At 43.5% G+C, this 14,587-nt stretch overlaps 1 protein-coding gene across 1 annotated transcript in view; it reads right to left on the bottom strand.

Moving 5' to 3' along the window:
- The window catches only part of TMEM59L (transmembrane protein 59 like), a 110,952-nt gene that overhangs the window by 47,015 nt on the left and 49,350 nt on the right, over positions 1–14,587 (bottom strand). The window contains exon 4 of the mRNA XM_085639804.1: positions 7,408–7,557. Within this exon, the coding sequence (XP_085495930.1) occupies positions 7,408–7,557 (150 nt within the window). The remainder of the gene's footprint in view (positions 1–7,407; positions 7,558–14,587) is intronic.

Below are 14,587 nucleotides of genomic sequence, written 5' to 3'. Positions count from 1 at the left end.
TTATTTTCACACTTCTTAACACACTCTGGGCATTAGCTGTAACTCATTAGTATCAGTTTAACTTCCAAATGTAGCACTAAACAACAGAAATTTGACCATTCCACCATTGCAAATGGCATTCCACTGCACGGCAACACATGTTGCTGTGTTTTTATTAACTTTTGAACCGTTTGAGCTAGAAACACATTTTTTTGGTTCAAATCAGCAGATTATGTGGCAGATGAGGATTATGTGGCAAATCTATAAGTATGCGAAAACACGCAGTGTTGTCATAATGTCATTTCAAAGGTCATCACTGATGTTATCTCTGATGTTATCTCTGATGTTATCTCTGATGTTATCTCTGATGTTATCTCTGATCTAGATGACCTCTTCAACAATACAAGAGTTGATGGCTTAAATCTGTACAAATCTTTTGCATTTCCTGGAGCAACTTGGGCCTTGGTGGTACTTATCTTTTTGCCTATTGTAGATGCTTCTTGGATAGTTTACTTTCTGGCCGCCTATCCTTCGATGATGGCACTCCTAAGACGTGTGACCTTTAAGAGCAGGGTCAGAGGGTCTTGGGAGTTTGACTTACAAAAATAATATATATACAATGAAGGTCAAAATTGAAGCTGAGAAAACTTTCAATATTTGATAGTTAATGAACACAATATTTAAAAAATTGCTTGGTGTATACTGGTTTGTGTCTTTTTGTGTACTGTTTTGAGGTTGAAATCATAGAAATTGCTTATGCCGGGGCTCCCCACCTTTCAATAATAACTCAGTGGGGTTCCCAGATTCAAATGATGATTCAGTGAGGTTCCACAGAAGTCAAAAGAACCGCTGATCTACACTATACAGAATTGCACTGTGTCAGTGTTTATGGCCAAGTTGCATCCAGAGTACAAAGGTATTTCTTACACACACATAGCTATTAGAGGTCTGTTTCTACTCAAAAGTGCTCCTGAAAGCCAATGCACGAGGAGCATGGCATACATTCAAACATAAATTCAAACTGAAAATAGGGAAAAAAAGCATACTGCAGTTTGAAAAAATCCAACCCTCCCCTACCTCCCCTTGTAAAAGGGCAATCAAGGAGGAAGTGGTCAGTGACCCACTAAACAATTAGGAGATAAGCCCAGCATAAATAAACACATTTGATTGTTAAAGGGCAATACGATAGCGAGAAAAACAAAATTTGGAAAAACCGAAAGATCACCTGGTTCAGTCTGACCGTACAACAGCAGAAGGGTCGAGGAAGCAGAGAAATGCTATCTGAAATGCTGGCCATGCACATTACAAGGAACGATTGCTGGTAACTAATGAAGTGGCCACTCTTGCGAAAACAACCAGAAAATGTTTTTAATGATGCCTCTACTATCAAAATTTAGAGAAAAGGACTGATAAAGGCCCTATTTGCAGAGATCGAGCTTATTTGGACCAGATAAACTCAGCACCATCTCTCGAAACATCTCCAACCTGCGGGATTATAGGCCCGCACATGACGATGCGCAGTAAAACAAGTGGTGGTGTGCTGCCTGACACTGCTAAGGATGTTTCAACATCAGATAATGGATGGTCTATGACAGTAAAATAAGTTCCTATCACAGAACATATGCGGTTTTTCAGGTGATGAGGACCAGGTCTCTTCACTATCTGAAGCTTCCGATTTGACACAAAATGAAGCTTCTGCCGCCAATATAAGACAAAGAAAAAAGTGCGTGGCTTAAGTTCTTTGCGGAGAGGACTGCATCAATGGGATCATTCTGCCAATGACTGGAGTGGACAAATTGCTATTCAAGTGCAGCCATTGTTCAGAAATATTTAATTAAGTTTGAAGCCAGAGAAAAGCGACTTTGCAGGAACACTAAGCTATTAAATTGCCCACCATCAAAAACGACATAGTAGTTAAAACACTGGCACCACTTAAAATGGGGAATATAAAAACAAATGGACTTTGTGTCTACTATTGTACAGAACAAGGATTGGACAACAGAAAGAATACTGCACATGAAATAAAACATCTTTATTCGGCAGGGAAACCCGACAGAATAGCAATTAAAATACATACAAGGGAGAATAAAATAGCAACCAACATGTACCACTTTAGGGCTTGAGTAAAAGCAGGGAATACATAAATAAATAGACTAAAAGAGTGTAAGAACTTAGTCAAAGTGCATGGTGCTTCTTGAACATACAGCTGCTTTAAGAAACATTTGCGCAACAACAGGTTTCATTGTCAGTTAAATTTTACAGACTCCTAAAAGCTTGCTGGTATTTACAATATTTTCTGAGCCTTAAAAAAGGTACCAAATACATTCTCGTAAATTATTAGTACCCACAGAATTGGGTAAAATTCATCAATGTTTGCTTTGATACATTGTTGCACGGACAAACTTGTGAGTTCAAATTGAGCTGGAAACAGAAGAACTATTTCAGGGTCCCTGCTCTAAATTGAAATCGAAGCGAGTGCACCCAGCTCCCAGTTGGATTCCCCAGGTGATCAGTTGACAGCGCCAAAATTAGCAACTAAGTAATCCCCAATGTTGGATTTCCGTGATTCCTCATGTAACCTAATACCCTGCAATTTTCTTTTTTTTTTTCTGCGTTGTATTTTTTTTTATTGAATATTCGAACAAGCAAACATGAGGAACACGGTAGGCTTTTACATACACTAGGATGTGGTACATTCACATGTGCAGCTCCACCCGGATACAAAATGGGGTGAGATCTCATAGGGCTGACATTTAGTTCCTACAAATAACAATCGTACACAGCAAGTTTTTATGCTGGGAGGGGGGACCCAGCAATTTTCTAACAGCAGGGCCTGTGCTTGCTTTCTGCTGGCTAGCGCACATATAGCTGATTCAGACAGCAAACCTTATCCCAATGACTTTATTACGGATTGCCAGGGAACAGAGAGCCCTTTGTCACAGACCAGGCAGTCAAAAAGCCTCTTTCTAGTGAGTGAGGCTTCCACATTGCGCATAACAGATAGCCACAGCAGCGCAGGGCGAATACGTATTTGGTCACATAAATATTTAATTGCCAACTCCTTATGGCCAATATGTTGGAAGGGCGATGCAGGCACCAAATATTTGCCTGCAAAAACGATTTTCTTCCAATTGAAGTGGCTGTGAGCCACCAATATTCCGGTCCGATAGGTAGTCATAGATGCACACTGGGCTGAAACTTTTTTGTAACAATGGAGCAAGGCCCCTGCCTCCTGGTAGTGAGGGTCAGCTAAGGAGGTAGGCTACAGCCTTCGACAATTTCAATCTGTTTTGAACAATTTGGGGCATCCATGAACTGGAAGCATTAAATAAAATCCCTAAATATGCAAAAGTGCTGGAGTGCAGTAACGTATTTGACCCGACAGTGATGGATGACGATCGTATGTGCTTCGTGCCACAGGACATAGTAAATGATTTTCAGAAACTGGACCTTAGATCTAATTTCTCCATAAAATCCACAAAAGAATTGACTAGAATAGCTAAGGCTTTCGAGTTGCGGGCCATTATTACGTCGTCGTCCGCGTATTAAAGTACAGGAATGGGTGCGCCGTTTACAATAGGGACATCGGTGGTAGCGTTTATAAGGTCCAGACTTTATCTATAAAATAAATAACAAAGGGGCAAGCACACACCCTTGACGCGCACTGGTTCAACATTTTTTAAAAATCAGCTAACTCCCCACCGGTCCCAAACCAAACACATTCTTTTGTCTCATGTAGAGATATTAAAGTGCGCACCAGTGTGGGGTACATCCCCATTTCAATTAATATTTGCCATAACTTAGCTCTGTTTACACAGTCAAAGGCCGTCGACAGGTCCATAAAAGCAAGAAACAAGTTACATTGCTTCACCACGGTGTATCTGCCTATAATAAGTTGTAACTTCAAACATTATCCCACTGTAGCTATTCAGTTTCGAAAACCCAGTGGAAATTAATGTAATATATTGTTTTCGTTAGTATTCTATTGTAAAGACTTCTTTCAAAATATTTTGCAGGGATGTCTATCAGGAATATAGGGCGATAGTTTTTCAGCTCAGAGAAACTCCCATTTTTAAAAATGGGCACTATATTTGAAAGAATCCATGATTTTGGAATTGTATAATGGCTCATGGAATTAAAGAAAATTTGTCAATAATGGTGCCCATAAGGTCGCCTCACACTTAATCAGATTAATGGGAACGCCAGGGGCCTTTCCGCCCTTACTCTCCTGAATGGCAGCTGTGACTTTTGATAAGAATACAAAAGGTAAAGTGGAAGTGTCAATTTTGACAACATTAATGCTTGTCTGGTTACTGGCAGTATAGATGGTTTTGAAGTGCGCAGCCCAAACCACACCCCTTATATGGCAGCTATTTGTGGAGCCAGTTTGATCTATTGTCCGCATACATGATCCTGTTCTCCCAAAAACATTACTACTCTTTGTCAAAGCAGTGTATGTAAGGGTGGGCCACTGGTCAATTCTAGCTTCCTTTCTGCTCCTTCTGGTAACAGACTTGTAATCCCTGCACAGAAGGGCCACAAGGTCTTTATCTCGAGGACGGGTAATGAGTGCCTAATGAAGGAGGCGATTAGCCAGTGAACATGCTTGATCAAACCGCGGGGCAGCCTGCGACGCTGATTTGACTGGCTTCAGTAGGGTCACCCTAATTATAGCACAAAGAGGCACAAAACTGTCCACGACCCCCTCTCTACCCGTTGCCTGTTAAACTCCCCATCACCAAATTCATATTTGCACAGACTATTTCTCGGAAAGTTTTAATCTGTTCGGATAGCTTTAAAGCAAGTCTAAGTTTGACTGGGGTTGGCTCCACACTATTCACACTGGGTAAAGTTCAGGTGGGTTCCCTGGCAGGTGTTAATAGAGCTATCTCAATTGGATTATGGTCACTAAAATTAGTTCAGATGACGACACCATGTAATAGACGGTTAACCAGATTTGGGGAAATAAAGACAGTCTATTATAGATAAGCCATTGCTCACCCTAAAAGTGGGTGGCCATTGCATGCCTAACCCTGACCCCTCTATTACATCACACAGATCTGTCGAGTTGAACAGGGCCTCCAGTTCATTCCCTCTTTTGTCGGATCTCGACAAGGGGGCTGTATCGATTTTTGCTGTTACTAGGTAAGCTAGGTAAGGTTAATGACCCTTTTGTGACTTAATCTCTACTATAGTAGATCTGAAATGAAATAATGTTACAAATGAACTTTTCCAGGTTTATCAGTCATTATGACAAAAATGCACAAGGTGGAGTGGACAAATTTCTATGCACGTGCATCCATCATTCAGAAATATTTAATTAGGTTTGAAGCCAGAGAAAAGCGACTTTGCAGAAATACTAAGCTAATAAATTGCCCACCGTCAAAAACGAAATAGTAGTTAATACACTGGCAAACACTTAAAATGTGGAATCTAAAAAACATGGTCTTTGAGTCTACTATTGCACAGAACAAGGATTGGACAACAGAGAGAATACTACACTTGATAAGCATTGCAGACACTAACAAATCGACTTTTCAGATGGTAAAGACTTTCAGTGAAACCAAAAACATATATATCTGTGTAAGAATTCCGGAGAGAATAAAAGTAAGGTATGAGATACAGTCAACTGCCCCCCCCCCCCCCCATCTGATAAGAGCCACAATTTTATCACTGCCATTCACCCACCTGAAAAACAAAACGCCTCCATAGACTTTAATAAGTGGGTTGACTATTTTTCAAACCCTTGTCACACCCCCCCCCCCCCCCCCCCCAAAATTTGTTCCTGCTCCATTCATATTAATGGGACCCTTCCCACCTCACTTCACCCATGTTTTTGAGTCAAGAGGCCGACAGTTTTGATGAGAAAACACTTGAGGATTTCCCCAGGATCACCCTCACACGAGCTGGATAAAGAAAGCCTCGGGGGTAACTACCAGTACAAGGCCTAAAGGGTAGGCAAGCCAACGCAGCCTTACAGGGACAGGGTGATTTTTATAACTGTTTAAATGTAAGCCCAACAGGCTGCACTTTTTCTCATTGCTTACACGTTAGGCAGCAGCTTCAATTGTAAGAGGTGCAATGAAGAACTGAGGATTTTTCTTATGACTTTGTAAGCAGTCTAAGACTCAGAACAATTTGCATTTGATAGGCTATGGAGTATGCCCTGCAACGTATGGACATGTTAGACTCACACTCAGTTCACCTTCATATACATATTTGATGATAAATCTCAGTACGCAGCAGGGAATTATTCTAACATTTATGACTAGCAACGAAGATCCTACAACATAGAGGCATTATATACCATGCTGCCCATGAAGCAAATGGGGAGGGGGGGGGGGATAGCATGGAGGAAGGCTTATATTTATTCTTGTGATAATTGGATGTATACGGATGAAACTATATAAAAGTCCTGTCCTTAGATACAAATACAGTGATAATGCTTCCAGCTATATGGCATCAGGTTATAGATTCAACATAATTTCCATGTCTTAGAATGAAGTCCTCATACAAAGGCAAGATGCTTAAGGCCTAAATGCCCCTAGCAAGGGACCTCAGGTGCTAAGCCATCAATCCGAGGGAGTTCACATTATCAAACACTGACTAATTTGCTGGACAAGAGATTTGTACGGCATATTAGTCCATTCGGACAATGAGAAGATGGAAGCCATGTAGATGTACCACAAGAAGGTGTACCAGGAAAAGATATGCTACATAGGCCTTGTCCAGTAGGGAGCTATGAGGATCTTTATGAACCTCGTTTCCTTGAAATCTTGCAGGCAGTTGTGCTCAGGGGGGAAATCGGAGAAAAGGCATCCAATGACATCTTGCACTAACTTACTGACATGTTCGCCAGTGGTCAGCTTTAGAAACCTTTAGGGCAAGAATCATTTTTTAATACCTTCAGCAGATAAAAGGAATTGAACTATTCTGGTGCGAAAGAAATGCTGAACCAATTCTAAATGCTATTCCCAGTTATTCTCCCCAGACATTTTCAAACTTGGGATATTGGCTTCCTCGTTCCACTCTACAACAGGTGCGCACGGACAGATGCTGTTCTTGGCTTCTAATAACACAGATGCTTGGCAGAACTGAATCAAATGTAGTACTTCATTATCATAATAATTTTTGTATGCAGTACATGGTAGCAATGTTTTGTTGATATGCAGCACTGTAAAGAACTGGTGTTACCATCATCTCCTGTAATGGCAGTCTGACTATCAACCTCAGAAGGACACACTGGTTTTGAATCGGAATGCAGTACTAATGCGAAAACTAACTCCAACCTCACTATGCTACATTATTCAATAAAGGCAGCTTTATGTGAATGTATTATTTTCAATCCAAGTTTTTCTAAATCTAAGTTAGTGATTCAGGTCTATAAGTAAATAAAATAAAGATATCCACATATTCTAATTATCATACCTGAAATACAACCACTTTGCCATCATCAGCTTGCAAGTAGAAGGTCCATGTGGAAGAGATAAAGCTCTGGGCAGAGCTAACTATATCACTGAAAAAACTGGAGACCACATCGAAGACAGACGAAGACGAGGGAGGCCTGATTTCAAAGGTCTGAAAACAAAAATAGAAAAAGGGCTTAATATTTCAAGGAGATTAATTATTTAAGGCCACATTTCTGCAATTTCAAGTGGATCTTGAACTAGTAACTTACCGAGAAATATCAGTCATGTTTATGATCAGTACTCGTTGCATATATTTAACTAGAATGTAGGAAATGGTCAAAATCATGTATCAAGGACATAGAAAGCAGGAAATAGGCAACTACTGACAAATCATACCTTCAAGACGAGACAGAAACCTCACTTCACAGCCAGAAAAGGCCATTAACGGATAAAAACATCAACACATTCACTAAAAACTATGAAGAAAAATGTAGAACTACAATTTGCATATAGTCAGAAGTGGCACAAGGATATTGAAAGGGTAACTCCGATTGTAGAATGATGGCCATCTACACTTCACAGTTACTAAAAGGATGCAAGAGTGGGATGATCTGGAGGAGGAGTTGGTATATTTATTCTTGTTCTAACTCAAAGGCTGTTATTCAGAAATTGGTCAAACTCAGAAGGATAGAGACAAGAAAAGGCAGTCAACCCACAAGCTTCATTATAAGAGAACAAGCCATTACATTAGCCGGTACCAAGAATTCTTCCAACGAATAGTAAACCTTTTTTTTCTTCAAACCAGATTTCATTGGGTTTTCAAACACTCACAGCATCCATGAATTTGATCAACATCATGCATGTACAGTTAGACATATCCTCTGGTACACTTTAATCTTATTACTAAAAAAACTCCCTCCCCCTTTCAGTGGCAGTCAGTTCCAAATAAACGTTTTGTCAAGCATTGCGCGCGCACTATGGACCTTGCGTTGATTCTAGATGTTAAGGCGCACATGTTGCTATAATGGCATCTCTAGTCAACCTGCCCCTGGTCCGCCAGTTCACTTCCACGAATAGTAAGTATTTAGGTATTCACAAAGTGTTCTAGATCAGAATGGTTGTACACATACCTCCAGAAAACATCATATTACACAGCAATAGAAACGAAGAGCAGCTTTAAGGCAACATATTGGACAACTTGGGTCCTTTATCAAGTCTTTTTAAACAAGCGGGATTCCAAGTATTTTTGGAGCAACAGAAGGGTGTTTGATATCGGTATGGCTTCAGGATGGGCGCTCCACATTTTGGGGTCAGACTAGAGAACGCATCATTTACTATTTTTGCCTTTATAAAAAGGTGAGATTTTGAATTATGCTGGACTTACTGCTCAGCATGAATATTCTTCTGCAATGCAAGCTTGTTCTGGAGGTAGGCAGGCTTAGTAGGTTTATCACCTTGAAGGTGATACACAAACCTTCAAACAAAATTATTGCTTTCTGGGGCGTGAATGTATACTCCATCACAAATTGAATACTCTGGCAACAACCCCCAATTTTGATGCTTCACAAAGGATCCCTCTGGGTGGAGCAGCGTAGTTGTAGGTAATCGTGGCAGGAAGATAGTTTCTCAATCTAGATGCCATGGCATCAGGGCTGGACTAAGAGGCAGAAATCCTCAGGTGGAACTTTGTTGTTTTCCTCCGAATATGAAGTTTGTAAACAGCCACTTTGCATATCACAGGTCTAAATTCCTAAATGCGGACATGAATCCACGGTATTCTTGAAGGAACACCATTTCCAAGTCCAGGGCCCGTTGTAATACGTATTTACAAAAAACACAGTATTAAATTAACTGACCCACATTAAGTTACACCAGAGGACACATTCACTCTTTGAAATCAGATTTACTCCTGGAAGTAAAAAAGTCTTACTTCCTACAGCATTGGTGGCATCGCTTCAAGGATTTAGAACTCCTGAACAGATATCACTTAGCGAGTACTTTTTCAACAGCTAATATGGCTAGAAAAAGGAAAAAAGAAAAAAAAAAGGAGGAAAAGGTATGGAGAAGCTAAGGAAGAATAAAAAATAAAAAAAACTCTTGCCACACCAGCCCCGACTCTGCCACATGCTACCAGATCAATTTAGACTATATTATCGACTTCAATATTGCCACATATTACTGAAAGCCCAAAACAGATTTTTAGGAGTATATCTGATCAAAGCTGCACATAGTGAGTACTTCACATAAATGCCCTGTGCCCATTACAATTTGCCACTGCTCCAGTTTCCCACCATGAGCCAGGCAAAATAACAACTGGTAGATGACACAAGGGTTTGGAAAGGACAGTGCACCTTAACTCGGTCATTCTCCTACTTCAGTCACACAGGAGATTAAATACCATCTAGAAAACAACAAGGAAGTATAAATACAGATGCATTTAATAAAATGAAAAGTAAATTTGTTTCGGAGCACCAATGAGCCTTTTTCCTCATAGATGAAGCATAGAGAGAAACGTTGGAACAAGGACTTAGTTCCAGCCAACACTGCCTGCTCTGTAAAACTCAATGGGCAAAGCCGAATAAAGGAAACATGCTAGCAATGAAAACAACCTGTAGTGTTCGCCTCTAGTGACCCGAGTTAATCTGTGTACTGCAGCCATGATGCTGCCATATGAAAATTAGTGTAGGCCCTTCCCTAAAAGGCCTCAAGTATTTTTACTGCACCCAATACATGCTTAATCTTCTCAGCCAACGAGGTGCGGCTTAATTAAGAGTTGAGAGACCAACTGCAACTCACAATGGCATTTTTAAAGATACAACGGAGGCTTAACTAACATTATCTTGTAGAGACTATCTAGCTGCAGATTCCTTACCTATGAATTTCCCAGGCGTCAGGCTGGATACAAAAACCTTTGCTGAGCAATACCCTTTGCGGGCGCAGTCGGGTGACTCCATTCAGCTCCACGCATCAGCGTCTGTTATGACGTTGCGGTGCCTATATAGGCATCACCCAGGAGCGTGGACTTCAGTACTTTTTTCAACGCCAGAAGTGCAGAGCCACGAAGTAACGGGCGTAGTTGTGTGCAAAACTAGGGTCCTGAAAGTGGGAGCAACCCTACCCCTACAATATTAGTCTGCAAAGCGGGGAGGCATGGGTGGGGCTGTAAGGAATATGCAGCTAGAGTCTCTACCAGATAATGCATTACCAAAAGGTAAATAACTTGTTCATCTGATGGACTTTTAGCTGCAGATTCGATACCTTTGAATTGGATACCCAAGCCATACCCTCGCGGCGGCGGGCTGCGGACCAATATCTTATATTAGGACGTCGTGCAGGACAAGCGGGCAAAGTGCCCATGCCTGCGGACCTCACCATCCAGGCAGTAGTGTCTTGTGAACGTATGCAAAGATGCCCACGTTGCTGCCTGACATGTCTTGCACTGGGACACTGAGCCAAGGTTGTACTCTCAGCGTTTCCTCTGGTGCAATGGGCCCTTAATCCCTCAGGGGGCTCCTTCTTTGCCAGGGCATAACATATCATAATGCAGAGAACGAGCCAGCGAGAAAAAGTCCTTTTTTTGCACCGCTTTGCCCTTCTTCGCTCCCACATTCCCCACAAAGAGTTGGTTGTCCACCCGGAACTCTTGTGCGGTCAAGGTAGAACGACCAAACTCTTTTTGGGTCCAGCCAGTGGAGTCGCTCCTCTTCCTTAGAGGGATGCAGGGGGGCAAAGAAACTGGGCAACGTGATGGACTGACCCAGGTGGAAAGGGGTCACAACTTATGGCAAAAAGGATGCTTGGGTGCGACGCATAACTTTGTCCGGAAAGGACATAGGATAAGGAGGCGAGCAAGATAATCGCCACTAAGAAGGCTGTTTAGATAGTCAACAGCCGGAGGGGACAATTGCGTAAAGGCTCAAAGAGAGCACACATCAGGTAGGTGAGGACCAAATTAAAGTTCCCACTGTGGCATAACAAAGGGCGGAGGCAGACACAAATGAGCCAGCCCTTTAAAAAATTTATGAACGATCGGAAATTTGAAGAGAGAGGGCCGGTCTGGCAGCCGCAAACAAATCAGACAGAGCAGAAAAGTACCCCTTGAGAGTTCCCAAAGAAGAGCCCTGTTGGGTAAGGCTCAGAATAAACAAAAGGACAGTGGAAAGAGAAGCAGAAGGAGGGTTGATAGACCTTTCTGTACAGTACAATACAAATTGTTGCCAACAGCAAGCGTATACCGTCTTATTGGAGGGCCGCCTGACCGCCAAAATAACGTTACAGACTTCAGAAGGAAGGTCAAAGGCTATCAACTGCCGCAGTTTGATCTCCACGCATGGAGTCGCAGAGTTGACAGGTTCGGGTAAAGGACCCCCCCTGTTGATCCTCCCGAAGGGTAAGCCTGATCGGAGGATCGATGCTCATTCTTAGAAGCTCTGGATACCAGACTCTTCTTGCCCAGTCCAAAGCTACAAGAATGACTTGGACCCGGTTGTTCCTGATCTTCTTCAGAACCCTGGGCAGGAGTGGTATGGGCAGAAATGCTTACAGCATGCCTGTGCTTCACTCGTGACGAAAAGCATCACAGAGTGATAGCTGCCTTGGAAACTCCAGTGCGCAGTACTACCGACACTAATCGTTCTCTTCGGAGGCGAACATATCTAACCAAGGTTTTCCCCACTGCTGAAAGAGACCTTGCGACATCTCAAACTGGAGATGCCATTCATGATTCGTTGGGTATCGACGGCTGAGTTTGTCCGCCCTGGCGTTCAGAGAACCTGCCAGGTGTTGAAGCATCAGTGTCATGCCCTGCTGTTACAGCCATGTCCAAAGACACAGGGCCTCGCGACAAAGGGTCCACGACGCCACTCTGCCCTGCAGTACCACATGGCAGTGGTATTGTCCATGAATACCTGTACTAGCTTCCCCTTGACAGAGAGAAGAAATGCCTTTAAAGCCAACAAATCACTCGAAGCTCCAATAAACTGATTTGGAGCCCCGATTCCGCCAACTACCAGTGTCACCCGATCTCCACCTCTCCCACATGGCCGCCCCATCCCAGAAGTGACGCATCTGTCACTATTGTGAGCTCTGGTTGGGGAAGGGAAAGGGGCCTACCGTTGACCAAATCGCAGTTTTTCAACCACCACTGCAGATCTCTTGCAGTTCCTTCCAAGATCTGGACCATGTCGGTGAGATTTTCTCAATGCTGCGGTCACTGGAACGTCAGATCCCACTGCAGAGCTCGCATACGCCACCTGGCATGTTTTACTAAAAGTATGCAGGAGGCCATGAGGCCCAACTGCTTCAGTCAGTCTCACCGAAATCCAGGATAGAGGCTGAAGCATCAAAATCATAACCTGAATCTCCTGGACTCACTCCTCGGGAGGATAGGGAAACTGCAACGTGTCCAGAACTACTCCAATGAAAGGGAGCATCTGAGAAGGAGTCCGGTGTGACTTCGGCACGTTTATAGAGAACCCTAACAAATGCAGGAGGTTCGTCAAAGTCTGAAGTTGGGAGACGACAGTCTGGGGTGAGGACACCTTCAAAAGCCAGTCATTGAGGTAGGCGAGGATGGACGCTCCTAACCAGTGCAGATGAGCTGCGACCACCACCATCACCTTGGTGAATACCTGATGGGCACTGGTAAGGACGAAGGGGAGCACTGTAAACTTTAAGTGCTTGCGACCTATCTTGAACCACAAGTAACGCCTGTCGCCTGGCAGTATGTGAATATAGAAATACGCATGCTGCAGGTCCAACACTATAATCCAGTCCTGGTCTAGGCCAGACAAGACCAGAGCTAGAATGAGCATCTTGAACTTCTCCTTGAAGAAGAGACTGACAGTCCGAAGATCTAAAATGGGCCTAAACCCTTTGTTCTTCTTTGGAATCAGAAAGTAGCAGGTTAACAACCACTGTCTACTTCTGAAACCCGGACCCTTTCTAGAACTCCTTTGGCCAAGAATGCTGTAACCTCCTCTTGGAGCAATTTCAGATGATCCTCACTCAGCCGTTCCCGATTAAGCAGAATGGGAGGTGGAATGGAAAGGAAGAATATAGCCCCCCTGGACTATCTGCAAGACCCACTTGTCCGAAGTTATGGATCTCCAGTGGGGGAGATGATGATAGATTCTTCAACCAACTGGAGTAGTGTGGTCTTGCAGATTCAGCCTAGGATTGCTTGGAGGCTGGGCTGCTGGGGGCAGTGTAGCAGACTACTTCTGGCCTCCCTTCCTGGATCAGAATGCACCACGTCCACATCCTCACATGGCTTGGGCAGTTTGTGCAGGACGGTGGCTGGGATAGGGCTGACTCAGCTGTAAACCCCTCCCGTTGCCACCAAAGTGGCGAAAGTAAGACTGGCCACAAGGAGTAGAGACTCAAGGATCTGGCTGTAGCTGGAGAGTTCATGAACCTGACCAGGGCCAAATCTGCCTTTTCCCCAAAAAGACGAGTTCCATCAAAGGGCATGTCCATCAGATTGGTTTTGACATCGCCTGAGAAGCCAGTTGTTCTTAACCAGGCGTGGTGCCTAAGGCCACTGCCATTGAAATCGATCTGCCCAGCATATCAGTCGTATCTGTGCCACACCATATGGTGAATTTTGCTGCATCTCTCCCATCCTTGACTGCTTGGGAGAGCAGAGCCCGGGCATCCTAAGGGACTTGTGGCAGCACTGGCGCAACCGTCTCCCACAGGGAGTGGGAGAAACCCAATAAGCATGCGGTATTTCCCGATCGAAATGCCAGGCTGGAGGAAGAAAACAACTTCTTCCCAAATTAGTCCAACCTTTTGGATTCCCTAACCAGAGGGGTGGAAGGGAACGTGCCCTGGGAAGGAGAGGCCTGCAAAACCAAACTTTCAGGGGTGGGCTGTTGGTTGAGGAACTTAGGAACGCCTGGTGTAGGGTGATGTCAGCGTAAAATTGTCCTATTCACAGGAGACCTTGTGCTAGGCATGGACCACAGGCCTAGTAGGACGTCTGTAAGTGCTTCATTAAAGGGCAAAAGGGGTTCGGAAGTGGATACCTCAGGTTGAAGCACTTCAGTCAGATTAGTCCTGACCTGCACTGAGGGCAGTTCTAGTCCAAGGACCTCAGCTGCCCTTTTAACCACCATGGCATAGGATGCCCCCTCCTCCATATGGAGGAGAGCGCATGCCAGTATCTGGAGAAGTGTCCAGTCCACTGGTTTCCGCAA

Source organism: Triturus cristatus, chromosome 12 (genome assembly GCF_964204655.1).
Source record: "Triturus cristatus chromosome 12, aTriCri1.1, whole genome shotgun sequence".
Classification (NCBI taxonomy): Eukaryota; Metazoa; Chordata; class Amphibia; order Caudata; family Salamandridae; genus Triturus; species Triturus cristatus.
This window is presented reverse-complemented; position numbering and strand designations above follow the sequence as displayed.